Below are 21,804 nucleotides of genomic sequence, written 5' to 3' on the forward strand. Positions count from 1 at the left end.
ATCTTGGAAGCCCTAGGCAAGATTTGAAGTTGGCTCTCATGTGATGACATTTTACAATAAGTTTAAAATGAGTTTTTTAATTTAACTAGTTGCACAAATGAACGTGTTTTAAAAAATATTTACATGGTAACTTATTGCTAATTCCTTTACATGTTGATAATCTTTATTAAATTGAAGTATAACTATTTACAAATACTCTTCAAATCTGCAATATTTATGTGGATATTTATGTTACTTTTTTATTTCTTTGGACTAAATGAAAGTTTGGAAAGCTAATTTACATTGTGGCCCCAGAATTTCAAAATATCCAAAATGGCTTACAGGAGTTCCCGTCGTGGCGCAGTGGTTAACGAATCCGACTAGGAACCATGAGGTTGCGGGTTCGGTCCCTGCCCTTGCTCAGTGGGTTAACGATCCGGCGTTGCCGTGAGCTGTGGCGTAGGTTGCAGACGCGGCTCAGATCCCACGTTGCTGTGGCTCTGGCGTAGGCTGGTGGCTACAGCTCCGATTCAACCCCTAGCCTGGGAACCTCCATATGCCGCGAGAGCGGCCCAAGAAATAGCAACAACAACAACAACAAAAAAAAAAAAAAAAAAAAAAGACAAAAAAAAAAAAAAAGACAAAATGGCTTACTGTTGGCTTCTAGGCCCCCTTGTTTGGTACAGGCGGTTGTTTACTAAGCCTACTGTTTTTCCTCTTAGTATTCTGCCAGTGAACAAGGTTGTCTAGAAGCAAGATTGAGAAGTTGGCAATTTGTTTTTCTTTCTGTCCCTTTGTACCACACTACCCTTAAGGATCTATATAATCAACTCTTCTCCCTTCTTAAAAGTTCCTCTTCAGAAATGACTAAAAAATATATATTCTTACAGCAGTTTGGATGAGTAATAAAATAGTAGTCACTTCCCTCAAGGCCCAAGAATGAAGTTCCAAATGTGGAATTCCAGGTACTAGTGAGCACAATAGAGCAGATTTGAGGGAAAAGCTTTTCTGGCACCATCACCTGCTTAAATGTGTGGTTGGCCTGTTACTCTCACTCTAGATCTGAGCTTCTTGCTTTTATTTATTCTTCCTCTTTCTCCTAGGCCAGGTTTCATTCCTATTTTGAACAGCCTAGCTAGGATGAATCAGAGGCTCTAAGCTTCCCCATCATTGTTCTTCTTCCAGCAGGGATGTCTAATGCTAAAGGCCTTACGTTGGTATTGTGATGAATTGAAACGCAGGGATCTGGCTAGTCTAATGTTGGCATCATCTAGGCAAATCACATAGAAGTTAATTTTCTACCATGAGTGGGGAGTTGCTTGAATTGTTATTTTAATTGTTTCATTTCTCTAATCTATTTTTGTTTCTGATGTGAGCCTGAAACTCATTTTATTGTACAAGCCTACCAACTCAAAGTGATCTGATTTGATAGGCCTGTCAGTCAAATCACTCTCACCAGGGTGGGACTGGTTCATCTCTTCCTGGCTTTGGGTACCTTTCTTCAAGGGATGTGGGAGACGATGGCCTTCTTTGTTCATGAGACCTGCTTTTTAGAAAGAGGTGCAAGGGCAGCTGTACTCCTAAGAACTTCCATGTAAATTCTGATGACAAGTCTTTAGATGAGTGGGAGCCATAATTTCTCAAGGGATCAGAAAAAGACTGCTCTACAGGCTCCACTTCCCATCCTGACCATGGTGTTGACATCTTAGCTGTCACACAGTGCCACAGGCTCAAAGAAAAGGGGGGGGATGTATCTTTTATATTTCTCTGGCTTCAGATCTAAAGCTGGGGCCTGAATTTCCAGCTAAAATATGTAATCTCTAAAAGTAAGTAGGCAGTTGCTTTTGAGGCCTAGATTTAGAACATATTCCTGAGTTTGTCTTTTCCTAATTCTTTAACTCCTAATCCTGGTACTTAGTACCCTCCACCTCAGGCTATATGCCAATATAATTTATTCTTTCTCCTCTATGTATAACCTTGTCTGAACCAAAATTTGTTGGCCATGTAAAAATCGGTTTAAACTGATCATGAATTTAAGGAGGTTTAGTTATCTTTGGTTATTACTAATCTTGATTCATGGAAAGAACAATTGAGTTTGAAAGGTTTGATTTTTAGAAGCAGTCATGTTCTTAAATTTAATTAAAGGCTCTTAAACTTTGTTGTGTACGATGACAATTTTCTCCCCTACTAGGGGGAAAACCCAGTTTATGACATGGACTTTCTTTAGTCATAACTAAAGATTGAAATATGGTTCTTATTTCCTCTATTTATTGTAGCTGTTTCTTTTCTAATCCTCTGAGGTGCAAAAAAAAAAAAAAAAAAAAAAGAAAGAAAAAAAGACATTGGATTTATTATACCATGCCTCAGCAAAGGTAGATTGGTCATGCTTAAAATTTTAGACATGTGAAATGAAATTGTGACTGAAGCAAAACAAATGAGAGGTAAACCATTTAGACATCATTCAATACTTTACTTTCCCCCACTTACTCCAAATATATTTTTATAGTTCAGGCGAGCTTCTTTATGAATCAAATGAGGTGTGGCTAGGAAAAAAATGTCTGACATTTCAGAAAGTTCAATGATTCTAACATATTAGAAATTACTTACCCTAGCACATCTCTTGTATATAAAACTGGTAAAAATAAAACATACATTATAGTGATATTTTTGCAGCACTTTCATTGTTTACCTCAGCAAGTGATTTTGAGTAAGCCTGCAAATCATTTTCTGACATTCCTTTGCCCAACAGGAAAAGTAATATACTAGTTTACAACTCAATCCTACCTAGTAATTTTGCTCTAAGCCTTGCTATAATCAGTGTGCATATAAGTGATCATATATGAATGTTTGAGTGAGTACTTAAATGTTGTAGAAGACATAGTCTAGTTTCAATTAGATTTCCCCACAGTTTTGTGCAAGAATATTTAAAATGTGTAAAATTAATAAAGCATAAGCACCAGTCAATTAGAATGGAAGTCTGAGAAGAGTTGGGGCCTGTAGTCTTCTTTTTTAGCCAGGCATTAACCCTTTAGTTCCTGAAATTGGGAGGTCCAGGGAATCCTAAGAGAAAGCGCTGGTACAGGGTAGAAGTCATGATGGAATTCAGCTCAGAGCTGCAAATGTTGACCAGCCTGTATATTTCAGTATTTTATTAATGGTTCTCTGTACCTGTGCGTACCAGCTGAATATTAGTGCTGTAAATACATAATTAAAAGGCAGTGAGGGTGTGAGTGCCCCCAAATATAAGGAATATATCTTATTGATATTTAGAAGAAAGATATTGCATATAAAATTGTTGAAATAATATGTTTAATAAAATGATTACGAGCCTTAAAATATCAGGGTAATTTGGAAGCCTTTTATGCTTTGGGCTAAAAATAATGTACATATTTATGTTGATTTTATGAAATCTAAAGACTTTATTTATGATTTTATAAAACTGAAGCACTTCAGAATAAATTTAGACCAATTCCTTAATTTATCCATGAATCTGAGGACCACCATCATTGTCTCTCACAGTTAGTGACAGTGATGAGACTTGAAGCTAGGACTCAGACATCATCCCTTTTTTTTTGTTTTGTTTTGTTTTTTCATCTTTTTCCTTTACACTTCAGGACTTCTGTCTTTGTCTAATAGCAGCAGTGGAAACTGGCAGGAGTGAGATCAATGGATTGGTTTTTCCAAACCAGAAAAAATGGATATGAGAAGCTGAGTATCCTGGCAGTCAGAAGGTATTCATTAAGCACCTAAAGGATGCTCATTGTAGGGATACAAAACCAAACCAAAACAACCCTCCTTCATTAAATATGCAGGATAGCAGCAATAATTAGCCACACTAACTGGGTTTGGGTCCCAGCTTTCCTCCTTACCTTTTCTGTGGTCTTAGGCAAGTTACTCAACTTCTTGTGTCTGTTTCCTAGGTAGGATAATAATACCTACCTCCTTGTGTTATGAGGATGAAATTAATATACATGCAGTGCACACAGGAAATATCTGACACAGTAAATCTTGCTATTAGTAATGATCAAGGATTTATGCACTCTACCAGACATCCGTCAGGAACCCCCCAGTACCCTGGATGGATACAGTAACAGACCCAGCAGACAGAATAAACCTCACCATGACAGGATAGATAAACCTATCTATCCATGAGATGGATAAACCTCCATCTCACCATGGAAATCAAGTAAATGCCAAGAAGTAGAGTAATGGAGCAAAGGGGAGGTGTCCAGAGCCAACCCACCTAAGAAAGTATGGGTCGTGAATTGCTTATGAAGAGGGGAGGAGATAATTCATATGGCAGGTACGGTGTGAACAAAGGAATGGGAGCAAGAATGAGCACGATGTAGTAGGGAGTCCATGGAATTGCTTGGCTGAATCAGGAGGTTTTGCTGTTTGGTGTGAAGAAATAATTAAGGAGTAGGAGGAGGTGGAAAACCTTGGAAAGCTGTCGAAAGTCTGGAGAATTCCTCTAAGTGCTTGACATGCTGTCTGAAGTCAACTTTTTCTTTTAGGCTTAGAAGTCCCCAAAAAAGTGCTCTTTATGTTGGGTTTGTTTTGTTTTGTTTGGCTGTTACAGCCTTGATACAGGATCTCAGTTCCTAGTCCAGTGATTGAAGGGGGTGGGTGTGCGGGTGCGAGTGGGGTGGGTGGGGAAACGCAGCTGAAAAATCACAACGTCCTAACCACTAGACCACTAGGTAACTCGCAGGACATGCTGTTCAAATTGGGGGAAGGGGACGGAGAACTATGCAAAATACCTCATACTTAGCCCTAAATATCAGTTCCTTTTTTCCCCTTAGAGGCTGGAAGGTTACTTTAATAAAGGGGAGGTGTTAAATTCACGTACAGATTAAAAGAAAAAAAGCATTCTGATTTCTTAGTCTGAAACCTTTTGGTTAAAGCTTTTGCGTTTAGAGCTTCGCTTACTCATCCGCCTCCCCAGGGCCGCAGCAACCGACAAGCAAAGCCGGGAGAAAAGGCAAGGAGGAAAGTACGCTTCACGCATGCGTTAGAAGCCGCCCTAACTCCCCCGCAGCGTCTTTTCTTGGAACAAAACTAGCGCGGAGTGGCGGAGCTCCGCAGTTTGCGTAGACTCGAATTTCCTCTTGCTTTCACTGTTCGCGTGGAATCCTCGAGTGGTGCAGTTCTTTTACGCAACTTACGTTATCCGAAGTGAATGGCTGGGTGGTGCGTGCACGCCCAGAGCGTAGCACCCATAGGCGGTCGGGGTGCGGCTGCGCAGGGACCTGAGTGGGCCTGGTACGCCGCTAGCGTAGCGTAGTGTCTGACGCGCAGGGCTCCGCGACGCAGTTAGCGCAGCCGGCTTTGGTGAATACACGATTTGGTGCAGCCGGGGTTTGGTACCGAGCGGAGAGGAGATGCACACGGCACTCGAGTGTGAGGTAACTATAAAACCCCGATTTGTTTACATTCCCTCCCCCAGAACCGGTCCCATGCGCGGTGGAGACTACGAGTCCCGGGACAGCGGGGGGTTAGAAAGGGAGACTAGAACCGGGGAGTCGGGGCTGAGTCCCTCGGGGATCCGGGCGCTGGGCTTCCCGCAGCTGCTGCAGTCGGCGGCGGCCGCGGCGAGTCGAGCTGAGCGCGTGGTGGGCTGCGCGTGGGGCGCCGCCGCTCCTCGTGTGCGCTCTGGGCTGCTGCGGGCTTCGCGGCCAAGCGGCCTTGGCCCTGCGTGCGGGATCCGCGTCCAACTCAGACTCCTGCCGAAACTGGGGTGCCGCGCGGGGAATGGGGGAGTGACCGCTGGTCAGGCGGCGGCGGCGGTTGGGGGGCTCCGCGCGTGCGGCCCGGGCGCCAGAGGTGGCGTCGGGGCGAAGGCGGGGACGTGGTGGCCCGAGAGTGGGAGGATCCGCAGTTAAGTCTCGGAGGGGCTTGGAGAGGGGCGACGGCGAACGCCCGGGTCTTTCCGCTACGGTGTATCACGGGGACCCCGGGATGGAGCCTGGGCACCGCTGTTCCGGGACCCGGAGGTTAACGGACGGTGGCGCCGGCGCTCCTAGGGCGGGAGGCCTCGTGGGGGCTTGCTTTCTTCCCCACCAACCGAAAAGCCGAGGCGGGGCGCGGGGTAGTTAACATTGAAGCCCGGGGTCCCAGGAGCTGAGGGTCGCTGGGCTGGGGCTGGGTAGATGGAGGAGGCCAGGAGGTGGCGCGGTAGCCCGGGCTTTGTTCCTGGAAGCCTTTTGGCGGAGAGCTCTGTGGGCCCGGCTGGGGCAGTCAGTATTAGGGGATCCCTCGCGAGCCTAGGGATCTGTTCGACTCCTCGCTTCTTCCTTGGGACCCTCAAGTGTCCCGGCTAAGAAAGGGGCCTGGCGAGGTTGCAGGCGATGTGACGTTGGAGATCTTCCTGTGGCTTCTGTAAAGAACTGTTCACGTGGGAGCCTGTCTACATGGGCCGTCTTTATGAGCAGGGCACGAGGAAGAAATAACACAGCAGAATCCGCAGCCCTCAGGCGGAAGAGTCCTTCACTCAACTCCCTGTTTTAAGTAATAAAGAGTGACATTAAAGCACATAATTTAAAAAGAAGATGGTAGGTTATACTGCGTGTGTGTGGTGTTTTTTTTTAAACTTTTATTTATCGTCTTTGAAGGTGTATAGTACTCTAGTTTTAACTTGGAGCAGAGTCATTCTTGATGGAGCAAAAAAGCGTATGACAGGTTTACATTTCGTTTGGGGTTTTTTTTGGGGGGGATAGGTATCTAAATTCTACATATTTAAGAATAAACAATATGCTTGGAAAAGCTGGAGATTTAGAATGTAGTTAATTGTAGTCATGCAACTGAAAGTCTTGAGTTAAAACTTTTTTTGTTTTGTTTTTTTAAATTAAGACTTACAATTCTACATATTTTGAGCACCTTCTGAGTCAGTCTCTTGTTCTAGACCTTTGGGGTCCGTACCAGATCTCCCATATCCCTGACTGCCCTGAATTCTCTGATAGGGAGAGAGATGTAGTATCAGTGATAAGTTATATGAGGAAAATAAAATAATGATGTCTGGAGGGACCTGTAACATTTTTTGCGTGATAAACCTCAGAATGATGGTTTAAAACGTATGGAATATGTAGTATACAACAGAAACCAATTGTCTTAAAATGTAATTACCAAAATAATGTGATGAAGTAATTGATGCTTTAGTAAAGCATTAAATACCAGGAGTAGTGGCAGGTCTAATGACTAATTTCAAACTAGTGAGAACTGTAAATGATTTTGTTAGAATTTAATTTGAATTAATAGTGTCAGGTACTGCATATCACGTTTTTTTTTTTTTTTTGCCTACATGTGTAACTGAAAGAATAACTAAATTTCAGAGGTTAATTAAAATTGATATCTCTATCCAGATTTAGAAACCTGAATTCTATACACAGCTCTCTGGTTAAGAACTCCTGTGTAAGGATGACTGTGTTACTTTAAAAGAAGCGGTTAATTGTGAGGTGACATCAATAATACATTGTGTGATAACCTGTTCTAATTTTTCCTTTTGATTTGTAGTCCGCTAACATCTTAAAAGCCAACACAGTTCTTCTTTTGTGAGCACTTGATTTCAAGTACTTTTAGGAGGCCTTAAGTTTGGTATGCAAGTACTACTCTAGGGTGTGTTTTTTGTTTATTTTTTGTTGGGACAGGCAATGCCTTGATCAGTTCTCTCAAACCAGGGACTGAATTTGGGCTGCAGTGGTGAAAGAGCTGAATCCTAACTGCTAGACCACCAGGGAATGCCCTATTTGTTTTTAAACTGACTTGTGGAAAATACAGGGTACAGGTGTTTTTACAAGGGAAATCAGCAACAGGAACAATCATTTGCTTTTAATTAAAGGGAATTTACATTGTTACTGTTCTATTTCCCTCCACCCCTACTCTTCCTCTTTTCCCCCAGTTTTGGCCATTATTAGAAAGAATGTAGGGCTTTGGAGTAGGATTTAAGGTTCAAAACTGTGACTCATTATTAACTAGTTTGATTACCTTGAGCAAGTTGCTTTATGTTAATCTTTTGTCTGTGAACTTGGAAGTTCTAAAAAAACCTACTTAATGGGTTTACTGTGACCATGAAATGACGTAGTGAATCAAGGGGCTACAGGTAATTCATTTTACCTTCTTTTCTTCATACAGATGTTTCAGTTCTTGGTGGTTGAGGGCCTATAGTCTATCTTGATTCCTGAATGAGGTTTAATGAATGGTCTCTACTGGGTCATTGCAGGGCTGGGAGGGGATACAGTTATCCTATTTTAAATGTAATTCTCATTGAAAATATGCTAACTGTAGCTTAAAGTTGACAAGTGAGTGCTCAGTGTTTCCCAACAGTTCGATGCTGCCCCCTAGTGTTTGATTCCCCTTGGAGTTTTCACCAGCTTGCCTTCATGCTCACCTAAAGACTATTTTAAGTTACAATTAGATTCCTTATTGCTGTTTATCTAGTCTACCTTGAGATTTCCTCCAGCTGATTAGTGTTGCTAATAAGAGTCATTTTGAACTGGTTAACGTTTGATTGCTTTTAACTCTCGTTTTCCGAGTAGGGGTGAGTTTGGGTGGCGATAGAACAGTATAAGGTCGTTTCCTTGCAAATTATGTTGGTGGATTTTTTAAACAGGAAGAGGGATATATGTTAAAGGTGTAATTTGAGGTTGGCTTTTTGTATGAATAGCAGCAGTTAGTTCAATCTGGGCTTCTGGCTTAATTTAGTCCCATGTAACTTTGTATTGCCTTCACTGTACTGAAAATTAAATTTGAAAATGTTAAAATCACATGGTGAGCTTTTTTAAAGTTCATTTGGACCTTTGACTTCTATGGAATGATTTTTGAAAAATCAAGAACATTTAATAACCACAAGATTTTCTGTGTTCACTTATGTAAACTCTTCAGATTTCAAATTACACCACTTATCAATTTTCCAGACTACTTTTTTTCATTTTCACTCTCTGTTTATAAGTTCTAGGAATAGACCACATGGTGACTTACAGGTTTTTCCAAAATGAGAAAATATATTCTTGATATATCTTGAAGTGTGTTCAGTAGATATGAAGGCAATGTTCAACTGAAATTGTGAAGTTTTAAATAGCAATAGCATTATTGAAATTACATCCAGCTATTTAAGAAACCACACTTATTGTTCAGAATACAGTAATTTATTGTCATAGCACATCATAAGAAATAGTGTCAAATTCTGTTTTCTTTCTTTTTTTTTTAAAGTAGTTTTATTTATTTGTCTTTTTGCCATTTCTTGGGCCACTCCCTCGGCATATGGAGGTTCCCAGGTTAGGGGTCGAATTGGACCTGTAGCCACCGGCCTGTGCCAGAGCCACAGCAACTCGGGATCCCAGCCACGTCTGCAACCTACACCACAGCTCACGGCAACGCCGGATTGTTAACCCACTGAGCAAGGGCAAGGACCTAACCCGCAACCTCATGGTTCCTAGTCGGATTCGTTAACCACTGTGCCACGCCGGGAACTCCAAATTCTGTTTTCTTATGAGAGCATAAGGTTTTCTCTTTTGTTGTTGTTGCCAGATGAAAGGATTGGATATTGAATAGATTTTTTAATATTAGATTTTTCATATTAAAAAATATTAGATTGGAGTTGTGGTTACAGGTTTATAAGTATTGGGGTAAAATCTAAAATCTTTTTCACGTAGTGTTTAAATTATTTTCATTGAGTTAGTGGTCAATGGTTTTATGATTTTATAATTATAGGCTATTACTACCCATGGTATATTTTACTGCTAAAAGAGAAGTTATCAGATAATTGTTCTTGCATTAATATTTCTAACAGCCATGTTAACCCTTAATGTGTACACTAATTTGGGGGACCATCAATCCCATTTAGAAAAGAGGTTTTTGGGGATTAGAAAAGTGAATCAGGAGTTCCCATCGTGGCGCAGTGGTTAACGAATCTGACTAGGAACCATGAGGTTGTGGGTTCCATCCCTGCCCTTGCTCAGTGGGTTAACGATCCAGCGTTGCCGTGAGCTGTGGTGTAGGTTGCAGATGCGGCTCGGATCCCGAGTTGCTGTGGCTCTGGCATAGGCTGTCAGCTACAGCTCCGATTCGACCCCTAGTAGCCTGGGAACCTCCATATGCGGCGAGAGCGGCCCAAGAAATGGCAAAAAGACAAAGAAAAAAAAGAAAAGTGAATCAGAATGTTGTAGGAAATATCTTTGTCATGAATATAAGATTACTTTCATAGGACCCAGGAGTATTGTCATTATAAGAATTATTGTGAACTATGTGTAAAAGTTATTTTTAATCTTCTAGTAGTTATCTAAGACTTGTCAATGATCACTTTAGTTTTTAGATTTATTTTTATTCATATTGAAGTAGAAAATTTAAATTGCTCTAAGTTGTTGTAGTAAGGTCACAAATACATAGTCCCACTGCTCTGTTACTTGAATGTCTGTAAATAAAATTTTTGAGATGTGCCCTCTTATGTCTGAACTTTTTTTTTCTGGAATTCACTTTATATATTTTGTGAATTTTTGCTTTTTAGGGCTGCACCCATTGCATATGGAGATTCCCAGGCTATGAGTCTAATTGGAGCCACAGCTGCTGGCCTAAACCACAGCCACAGCAGTGCAGGATCCTTAACTCATTGAGCGAGGCCAGGGATGGAAACCACAACCTCATGGTTCTTGGTCGGATTTGTTTCTGCTCAGCCACAACGGAAACTCCATTCTGTGAATTTTGAATTTTACAGTAGTGGTTTCCCTACTGTTTTCTGTTGCATTGGTAATTTTTTTAAAAATGTACAGATTAAATCAGGGGTCAGCAAGCCATGGCCATGGGCCAAATCATCCTGATTTTATAACTGAAATATTAATGGAACACAGCCTCCTCATTTTTTAATGTATATTGCTGGTTTGTGCCATAATGAAAATTGAGTAGGTACCATAGAGACTATATTGCCTGCAAAACCTAAAGTATTAAATATCTGGCCCTTTCAGTTCCTGCTGTGGTGCAGTGGGTTCAGGATCCAGTGTTGCCTTTATGGAGGTGTCCTTCAATCCCCAGCCTTGCGTGGTAGGTTAAGGATCCCAAGTTGCAAAAATAAAAAATAAAAATAAAAAACAAATACAAAAGGATCTCAAGCTGCTGCAGCTGTGGTCTAGGTCTCAGCTGTGTTCAGATTTGATCCCTGGCCTGGAAACTTCCATATGCTGTGGGTGTGGCCATTCAAAAGAAAAAAAAAAAATTTGCCTCTTTTAGGTCAGCCAACCCCTTGATCCAGTTACTTGACATGGTGCCGTTTTTATAAAACATTTTTCCTTGAACCTGTGTGAGTAAAACGCTAGTAGAAAAACATTCAAATATAAACTTGAATAATGTGAGTTCTCTGGTCTTTTTGTCCTATAACTTATTTTTTCCCCCTCCCCCTTTCCATTTTACTCTGTAGAAGGAATAGCACCTTTATTTATGATGCTTGGAGTTGGGATGTGGTGTTCAACCTATCACTCTGTTTCTACCTCTTACCTAGTGTCTCCTTTATCTACTGGAGTTAAAAAGGTGACTGTTTCTTCCTTGCACCTCCTTCAGAGCAGAAAATGATTCATAGTTACTTTTATGCCTTCTCCCTGCCCCTTCCTCTTGTTCCCTTTCCTCCTTTCTCCTCTCATCCCACTCCCCTAATAAACATGATTGCATGTTTATAGGCCTGTGAACAAATGTTTTGGTGGAATACTTCTCAATGAACCTCTGCTGAAGATGAACCATTATTTCATTCTGTTTATATGTGAAGAAGTACACTTTGTGCCTTGTTGGAGAAGAACATAGCCTCTTGATGAAGGGGCTGTGGAAAGATTTGATTTAATTGATTAATTTGCTTTAACAAGATATATAGACTAAAATGTGATTTTTTATTACACTGTAAATCAATGAGATAAGTAAAACTATAATATTAGAAAAACATTTTATATAATTATTGCATAACTAAGTAATTACAATAAAACAGAATAATACCATGTTATGTATTATATATAATATAATAAATCAGTGAGATCATGTTTTCTATTAGGCCTTTTTTAACATAGAATTTCAGATGACTTCATAACTTGTTAATGTCTAGAACATATATTTTAAGATTTTTGTTTTAAATTAGTATACTTTAGTTTTTTCAAATAAATCTGATGTGTATGCCCAGTGTAAACAAAAAGTTCATTTTCAAGAAAATAATCAGGAGTTCCCATCGTGGCGCAGTGGTTAATGAATCCAACTAGGAACCACGAGGTTACGGGTTCAGTCCCTGCCCTTGCTCAGTGGGTTAAGGATCCGGTGTTGCTGTGAGCTGTGGTGTAGGTTGCAGATGTGGCTCGGATCCCGCGTTGCTGTGGCTCTGGCGTAGGCCGGCAGCCACAGCTCCGATTAGACCTCTAGCCTGGGAACCTCCATATGCCACAGGAGTGGCCCAAGAAATGGCAAAAAGACAAAAAAAAAAAAAAAAAAAGAAAATAATCAGGGAGTTCCCTGGTACCAAGGATCCAGCGTCATCACTGCTGTGGCTTTGTGTCCCTGCTGTGCGCAGGTTCAATCTCTGGCCCAGGAACTTGTGTGTGCTGCAGCGTAGCCAAAAAAAAAAAAGTCAATTTTAAAAACCTGAAGAAGGAAATCAGAAAGGTGGCTAAAATCAAATCACTGAAAGAGATTTTAAGAAAAAGTTTAAATTCACTGTAAATACAATAGTATATAATACATATGTTCAAGCTTTTCCTCTGAAGATTTCTGCCTATGCACAGGTACTTGAAAGTTTTACTGAGGCTAAAATACAAACTTTCTTAGTTAACAAATGTGAGAGTATTGTTTGTTAGTTCAATGGATGTTTTATTTTCCCTAAAAAGAAATGGTCCTGTTAGTTACAGCTTTTTTTAAAAAAAATTTGATAAAATATAGGAAGAAAAAACTTCTTAAATTTAGAACTCATAAGGAAATTATCAAATAACTTCATAAGTTTCACTGTCTGTACATGAAAACATCTATGAAAGGGGAAATACTGTAATCAAAGTAAAAAGACACTGGACAAAACTGAAGATTTTTTTTGCAGAAAATATGACTGAGCAGTGTCATATAAAGGCTCATATATATTTAAAAAATATTGAGACACCGGGAATAATTTGAAAGTATAAATACAAATAAGGTAATTTTACCTGTTCCAAAATTAATAATACTAACTACTAATGAAAATACTATAATCATACTGCTGGTGGCAGTATAACCAAACTTAATTTCTCTAGGAAACAATTTGGAAGTATGTAATAAGACTTGAAAAGTGTTAAAACTTTTTTGTGGTCTTTCCTTACATCTTGGACATATCCAAGCAAATAACCAAAATAATAGCACAAATTGAAATTAAAATGATTACATGCGGTGATTAAAACTACAAGCAAATGCTTGTGAAAGTCTTGAAACTGTAATTCATTTTCTTCCACATGTAACATAATATTTCCTTTAACAGAAACTTTTTTAGGATTTAAAATTGCTGACGTTTTAGCTTTTTTCTGTCAAAATTATACATGAATATAGTTAATTAGAGTTCTGTCAAATTTTTAGGAAAAAGAGAACTCAGTCCCCTGTCTTCCTTCTTTCGTATTCTTCCTAGAGAGTGAGAAACTCCCTTAGTTATTTTGCTGTTCAGTGCCATGTTTCCAACATATTCATAACTTGTTGATTTTCAATTTTTGTCATTATTTGCTTAGAATTTAGCACTCTTCTGCTTTTCCATGTATCTTCTCATTTCCTGTTCTCCAGTTGTTGAGTATAGTATATTGTAATTTTGGTTTAGAACAGTATTTAGCAATGTATTTTTATGACTATGAATGTTATTTACAGCTGGGCCATTGTCATAAACCGTTACTTTTCCTGCACAACTTTTTCCTTGCTGGCATTAATCATTTTCTTTTCTTTTTTTTTTTTCTTTTTTATGTGCCTATATATCGCAAAATCTATCCTGGTCTGTATATGTGACTCTGTAAGAAAGAGAATGTGCCCTAAGAAGACATTGTTTATATTAGACAAAGTTGGACTTGATAATAAAGGTGGATTGATTGGTAATGAAATTGGTTGTTTGCTAGTAAAAGTTAAATAGCTTTGACGTTTGAATTGTACCTTCATAAGATTCTAAGTGGCAGAACTGAATGATTTAACTTTGTTCAACAATTAAAAGGACCTTTGATGGATTAAAATAACTATAAGGATAGCTAAAATCAATTAGAAGTCTTTTCTGGTGGGGAAGAAGTAGCCTGTGTTGTCAACAGCATCAAAAAAAAAAAAAATAGTATTACAAAAATACTGCCATGAACATTGTGTGTGTATGTGTGTTTTTTCCCCCAACCTTGTAGAAAGGAAGGATCATTTTAACTGGTGGTGCTTATGAATGGCAAGCTGGTATAAAATCAGGGGTGTCTAACTGTGACAAGATGTTGACAAAGGAAAACAAAGGAAGTGTGAAGATGAACAGAGTGATAAAGATATGAGCTAGTGGCAGTAACTATCTGTAGAATGAAGGCAGCTGCCACAGATGATGATTCTAAAGAGAACACAGCTCTGCAGGTTGAAGGGAGAAGGCACATGTGGTCTAATTCAGGTCTTAAGGTTAGCATTGTCTTTAAGTCCTCATTGTGATTACATGTTGTTTGGTTTATTTGTAGTGGAGAGAGATTGAAGCTTTCTTATTGAAAGGGTAACTAAAGTTGTACACAGTTTAGTAGCTTTGAAAGGCATCACAGTATTTTGTGGCTGATAAAGGTATGCCAGCCCATATGTTTACTAATCCCAGATGTTCTTTGTATTTACAAGCAGCAAAACAGACACAGGAATATAATAGGTGGCTTTCTACAATATGGTTCCAGATATGGAATATGGCTCTATAATGAAAGCTTGAAAAGCAGAGACTTCAGATAGCCATTTTGACATTTAATGAGAAAATGTAGGTTTGTACATGAATGTTCAGAGTACAATAAAGATAGATTTAATGTGTGATTGCTTGATTTGGTACTTTACATCAAGGCTCAGATGTTTATATTCTCTCTCTCTTTAAAAAAAAATAGTTAAACGGGGAAAACTGAATTTTGCCCAAGCTCAATTAACATGCATCTGTTGTTTTTATATGAATGAATCTGGAATATTCAGTGCAAATATTAGAGTTTGTGCTTATTTTAGGGAATAGCTATGTTGACATTCCAAACCAAGACTGGTAAAGTAAGGGAATGAAAAAACAAACCTCGAAGCTGTAAGAGGATTTAATGTTTCTTAATGAGAAGTCGTTACTGAAATAATTTTATGCCTTAGAGTTTTATAATGTCAGTGAAACTGGTATGTTGTGATAATTCTTTCCAGCTTTTTCTCAAATACTAGTGAATGGGTGCCTCCTATAATCTCGAGTTGGTCTTGGATGTACTGATGCTGCATGTGTTCCTGGAATATTTTTGATAGCATTATTTGGAAGGAGTCAGAATGGGACTTTTTTTCCCCCTCTAGTTCTGTACTTTCCCAAAGAGAAAGATAGGTAATACCACATCAAATAGTGGTAATACTTTAGGTTAATATACTTTACAAAGTATATATTTCATATACATAAGCTCAGTTGATAGATAAGTATAGAGGCTATTTCCCCATTTTGCAGAGAAGAAACAATGACAGTGCTGGGATGAACTAGAGACAAAGGTTTCTGACTCCTGGTTCTATTCTCTGTATAAGACATTGGGCAGATATATCAGAATTGGGATTTAAAATGCATCTAAATTATATTACTATAAATAACTTGCAGTTAAATAGCATTTAAAACATTATAGGAGTTCCATTTATGGCTCAGCGGAAATGAATCTGACTAGGGTCCAAGAAGACGCAAATTAGATCCCTGGCCTTGCTCAGTGGGTTAAGGATCCATTGTTGCCATGAGCTATGGTGTAAGTCTCAGACGCAGCTTGGATCTGGCATTGTGGCTGTGGTGTAGGCCAGTGGCTAGAGCTTGTATTTGTCCCTTAGTCTGGGAATCTCCACGTGGCATGGGTGCAGCCCTAAAAAGACCAAAAAAGAAAAAAAAAATTACAAATGAAATGGGAAAACATTTAAACCTTTTTCCACTTAAAAAAAAAAAAAAAGGATACAGGTTATATTATTTGGTTCTAATAACTGCTATGAAACAGAACAGGGATTAATATCCCCACCTTATAAGAGATCATAAAACTTAAAAGGGGGTAAGTAATTTGCCAAACATCTTAGAGATAGTACGTTGTAGGCAGAGGCAGAGCCAGGTTTCTGAGACCTTTGGCTCCTAGACTTTTGTTTCTTCAGGAAGCAGAGCCTCATTGCTTCTCACCCTTTTTGTGTCTACTGTCATTGAATCACAGAGGGAAACAATTGGTATCTGCTCTTAGTATGGATAAAGATTGATGATGTCAATAGTGATACAAATACCAGTTGTATTTATGTGATTCAGGATATAAATAAAACTAATTTCTACCATTCTTTAAAGAAGTCTTGTAGTGAAACCTAGACAAGAAATGAAGTCCATTAGGATACTGTGTATATTTATTGATTAGATTTTCACATTAAGTATACTTAAAGCATATTAAGTTAATATAATCCAGGTTGAGAGTTTTTGTGATTTCTCTTTTGGTTTCCAACTCATTGGTCTTAAAAGTGCCAATCTGGAAAATTGAAATGGCTAGTTTTAAAACCTTGCTAAGCAATTTTTTTTTTTTTTTTTTTTTGTATTTTGTCTGTGTGCATGAGACAGAGAGAGAACTTGAGACAGCTACTAACTTCTGATTCTTTCATTAGGCCTACATTTTCCTTTAAAAAGTGCCCCCTTGCATAAAAGTTTATTTTATTTTTTTAGTCAGATGAATTGATTACACACAGGATTTATACTTAGTTGGCCTCTCCAGTAATAAGAATGAAGTATTGGAAATACAATTACTTGAGTGCTTATTATTTATTTTTCTTAGATTAGTCATTTTAAATAAGTGACTTCTTTTTTTTATATATATTTGACTCTAAGAGAGACAGTTTATTTTCCTTTTAAAATGTTTTGGTAGTATATTTTAGAAGGGTTACATTAGTAATTATCTCATAATGTTCTGGTTTTAAGATATATGGATATGCTGGTGTGGGAGAAAGGGCCCCTGACTTTCAAGTCAGGGGACTGCCACAAACTTGAAATATCACTTTAATCGTATTGTATACCTTCACTGGGTCTTAGATTTCTATGTATATATAAAAGAATGTGTTTAGTTAATTATACTTAAGAATCTTTTCATCTTGAACTTTTTATGGTCCTATTTAAATCTGTATGAAATATAACAGTCTTGAGACAAAATATCTATGGACGGATTTTTAATGTTAGCAATTAGTGTACTTTCAGTTCTTGATATAGTTCTTGATATTTTACTCATTTAAAATATGAAAAATTTGTAACTTGGCATTTAATAGAAAGCCTGTAATTAAAATGTTTGTAAGCCTTTATAGAAGAACTTACTATGGAGATAATCAACCCTGATTACTTCCATTTAAGGTTCTAGTTAACCTTTCTCTTTAAGTATAATAATGTATTTTTGTTAAGCAAGAGCCTTTGATTACAAATGATACTTTTCTGGAAAAAAAGAATTTTCTATTTTAGTGTTTTTAAGAGTGCATGCAAGAACTTAGTGAAATTAGAATAAGGCTTATAGGAGTTCCTGTCGTGGCTGAGTGGAAACAAATCTGACTACTCTCCGTGACGACGCAGGTTCAATCCCTGGCTTTGCTCAGTGAGTTAAGGCTTCGGTGTTGCCATTAGCTGTGGTGTAGGTCTCAGACGTGGCTCGGATCTGGTGTGTTGCTGTGCTGTGGTGTAGGGTAGCAGCTAGAGCTTGGATTTGTCCCCTAGCTTGGGAATCTCCATATGCCACGGTGTGGCCCTAAAAAGGCCAAAAAAAAAAAAAAAGAATAAGGTTTCTAGTTAATTAGTATTATATCAATGTCAGTTTTCTAATTTTGGAAATGTCCTCTGATTGTATAAAATGCCATTGGGGAAAATTGGGTAAAAGGACATGGAAACCTAACTATTTTCACAACTTCTTGTGAATCTTTTATTATTATTATTATTTTTAATGGCTGCACATGTGGCATATGGAAGTTCCTGGGCCAGGGATTGGTTCTGAGCTACAGTTGTGGCAGTGCTGGATCCTTTAACACACGGTGCTGACTGAGCATTGAATCCATACCTTGTGCAGCAACCGGAGCCACTACAGTTGAATTCTTAACCCACTGAACCACAGTGAGAGCTCCTTAAATTACTTTAAAAAGTTAAATAAATTTGTTGTTGGGTATGATTAAGTATGGGTCCGTTTCTAGAAACTTCATGTTACTGATACTACTAATTGAAAGTTGAAATATATATCCTTTAGGGATTAAAAATTGCTTTGTCTGAAATGTAATACATCTCTGTAAAAGAGCCCAAATGTTAAGTCTAGACACAGGTTTCCATGAAGTGAACACATCCATATAACCAGCACCCAAGGGAAGAGCTAGAACACCAACTACAGCCCAGAATTTCCTCCCCAGATATTTCCTGCGCAGAATTTCCTGCATCCTTAACTTCTATGAGAATGCTTAGGAAACTGTATGTTGTAGGTGAGATTGTATTTTCCAGCCTCCTTATTTGATTGATTGTGCCCATGTGGCTAAATTCTTGCCAGCAAAATCTGAGAAGTGATGCATGCAATGTCTCCTTCATTTGTTGCTTAAGAATAATTTTCTGAACCTGGACTTTCATTGTTTGTTTTACCACAGGCTAGAGTAGCACCCATGTGAGGCAAATGTGTCTTTGACTGGGGCCCACAGACCTGGAGCAGTCATCCTGGACTGTTTTAAGGAGAGAAATAAACTTGTTTCTTAAGCCCCTGCCCTTTGGGAGAGGTCTCTTTGCAATAGCTGCTTAGTCTCTGCTGACAAATGCGTACTTCATTTAAATAATTCTTAGGCACACATCTGCTATAGCTGTTCTAAAGTTGCAAGTTTATGAATGGTTTACACTAAAAAAAAATGCCTAACATAGATTTAATATTACCTATATGATGTCACTCTTGTATTTGCATTCCTGTGATGCTCTCTTGAATGTAAATGGTAAGGGAACTCAAGATTCTAGAATCTTTGCAGTAAACAAATGAGTGCCAAACGTGTAATAAATACAGACAAATGAGGAGTTCCCGTTGTAGTGCAGCAGGTTAAGGACCTGATATTGTCTCTGTGAGGATGAAGGTTTGATTCCTGGCCTTGCTCAGTGGGTTAAGGACCTGATGTTGCTGCACCTGCAGCTCCAGTTTGTCTGGCCCGGAAACTTCCATATGCTGCAGATGCGGCCTTTAAAAAAAAAAAAAGAGACAAATGATAATTTAAAGCTTGTATAGATGACCCATGGTTTTTGTGTTTCATGGAGTCATTCATTTGATGTTGCTTGATCAGTATATATACACATATATATGTATGTATGTATACACACACACACATAAATATATATGTTTTATTTTCACCAGTGGCACCTATTCATTTGACAGTGATAATGTGCACTGGACAAACTGTAGCACATTTACGTATCAGATGAGCAGAGCAACATTCAGAGTATCACCTTTCACAAGCATTTTTTAGTGGAAAACCAAGGTAATTGCAGGGAGTATAATGTTCTTTCTGCTTAATAGTGATTGTCTTATCTAAGCCCTTTCATCTTCACTGGTGTGCAGGTAAAATAGATTTTAAATGGTGACTTTATCCATGAGGCTATATAAGAAACTGAAGTGTTTGGATTAAAAAAACAAAATCTCGAACTTAATGTAGCTCTGAGACTAAAAATATAAACTATTTTCTAAAATTCTTAATCCATATAAGCTACGTATAATAATTAAACCTAATGCATTTAGGTAATAATAGTATTTGATTTAATTAAGTATCATTTTAAATAAATGGGAGTGTTTGATAATTTATTTGTAGGTAGTGGTTTTTAAACTTTAGCTAGCATCAGACTCACAGAGAAGACTGGATGAAACACTGCTGAACCTTAACTCTAGACTTCTTGATTTATTTAGTAGGTCTGGGTAGGGTGCAAATATTTACGTTTCTGACTAGTTTCCAGGTAACTGAGGTACTGCTTCTGCTGCTTCTACAACAGATGTTGATTAATCACTGATGATGGTTAGGTATCCATCTTAAAAAAAGGACATACAATACTGCTGATGTCTGACTTAGGATTTTTTGATTTTACAATTGGTGCAAAAGCAGTATGCATTCAATGGAACCTGTATTTTGAATTTTGATATGCAGTACAAGACACTCTTGTGATGCTGGGCCATGGCAGTGAAGTACAGCTCCTAATTAGCCATGCATTCATGAAGATGAACAACCACATACTTAGAACCATTCTGTACCCATACAGTTTTCTGTGTATCACTTTTGGTATAGTATTCAATAAATTGCATGAGATATTCAACAATTATAAAACAGGCTTTATGTTAGATGATTTTGCCCAGCTGTAGGCTAATAAATGTAAATGCTCTGAGCACGTTTAAGGTAGGTTAGGTTAAGCTATAATGTTCAATAGGTCATATATATTAAATGCATATTCAATTTATGGTATTTTTCAAGTTAAGGTGTGTTGAGACATAATCTCGCTGTGAGTTAAGAAAGATCTGTGTAACATCTCAATCCCATCATGCTTCTTTAACAAATATTAAATGTTTTGTTACATTGCTTCAGATTCCCCTCACTTTTTAAGAAAACGCTGCAGATGCTGCTGAATATGTCTACACCCTCTACTATCTGACTCCTCTTTTTCTCTTCCTGAAAAGATAACCACTCTCCAGAATGTAATCATCTCTACATTAACCTCTTGCTACATGTATATATGCCCCAAATTAAGGTATTTTGTACATTTTTAATTGTGTAATGATATGATGTGTACCTTTTTGCAGTTTTTATTAAATTTGCATTTGTTAGGTATTCTTTCATAGTCATACAGTTATAGTTTTAGAATAATCTTTAGTTACATAAGTATGCCATTTTTTCTTACTTTTTTTTGGGTCTTTTTAGGGTTGCACCTGTGGAATATGGAGGTTCCCAGGCTAGGGGTCGAATTGGATCTGTAGCTGCCAGCCTACACCACAGCCACACCAATGCCAGATCCGAGCTGAGTCTGTGACTGACACCACAGCTCATGGCAACGCTGGATCTTTAACCCACCTTGCGAGGCAGGGATCAAACCTATGTCCTCATGGATACTAGGCAGATTCGTTTCTGCTGAACTATGACGGGAACTCCAAATATGCCTTTTTTAAAAATCTGTTTTTCTGATGGGCATTTAAATTTTTGGCAGGCACTAATGGTTATATAATCAACTGCCATTCCCCTTTTACCTCCTTTTCCCTTGCTGTTAGTATGTGCTTCCATGTGCAAAGGAGAGGGCTTCTTTCCAGTCCCAAGGATTGAATGTTGATTTGTCTAAGCCGATCGTGGTAATTTCTTCTTTACTACTTTTTTTGCTGTGGGTATGTAATATAGTCCGTGTCAAAGATATATATTAAGTGAAATCTGGGAGGGACTTTCTGGAAAGATTTTTCTCCCTGGATAAGAAGAGAAGCATGAAGATAAACTGTCCAGCTCACATGTTTGAGGATGGAATGGTTATAGCAACAGCAGTTTCTTGAGACTCTTGACACAGATCTGAGGTTGAGAGTTTAGGTTTTTGCTTGTGTAATTATCCTGAAACCACCATTTCCCCCAACTTTTTATTATTATTATTATTATTATTTTTGTCTTTTGTCCTTTTAGGGCTACACTCGAGGCATGTGGAGGTTC

The 21,804-nt window shown here is 38.3% G+C and overlaps 2 protein-coding genes across 13 annotated transcripts in view; both read left to right on the forward strand.

The window, feature by feature from the left end:
• SLC39A10 (solute carrier family 39 member 10) overlaps positions 1–21,804 on the forward strand; it is a 140,307-nt gene that overhangs the window by 64,956 nt on the left and 53,547 nt on the right. For 2 of the 12 annotated variants that reach the window (XM_021075817.2, XM_021075823.2), the window contains exon 1: positions 5,337–5,384. The exons of 6 other annotated variants lie outside the window; for them this stretch is intronic. The gene's annotated coding sequence lies outside the window, so the exon portion shown is untranslated. Of the gene's footprint in view, positions 1–5,336; positions 6,531–19,117; positions 19,184–19,493; positions 19,618–20,706; positions 20,870–21,804 lie in introns of those variants that run through there. 4 more of the 12 variants (XM_085000274.1, XM_085000273.1, XM_021075821.2 and 1 more) reach the window with 4 other exon arrangements.
• On the forward strand, positions 5,337–10,410 carry LOC146396060 (uncharacterized). Its single transcript, XM_085000279.1, has 2 exons — positions 5,337–9,147; positions 10,089–10,410. Exon 1 carries the CDS (start codon positions 5,361–5,363, stop codon positions 5,859–5,861), a length of 501 nt encoding a protein of 166 aa, XP_084856405.1. The 5' UTR covers positions 5,337–5,360; the 3' UTR covers positions 5,862–9,147; positions 10,089–10,410.

This window comes from Sus scrofa, chromosome 15 (assembly GCF_054392235.1).
Source record: "Sus scrofa isolate SSC_HxYL_T2T_F1_AM1 chromosome 15, Sscrofa_HxYL_maternal_Yorkshire_Landrace_v2.0, whole genome shotgun sequence".
Classification (NCBI taxonomy): domain Eukaryota; kingdom Metazoa; phylum Chordata; class Mammalia; order Artiodactyla; family Suidae; genus Sus; species Sus scrofa.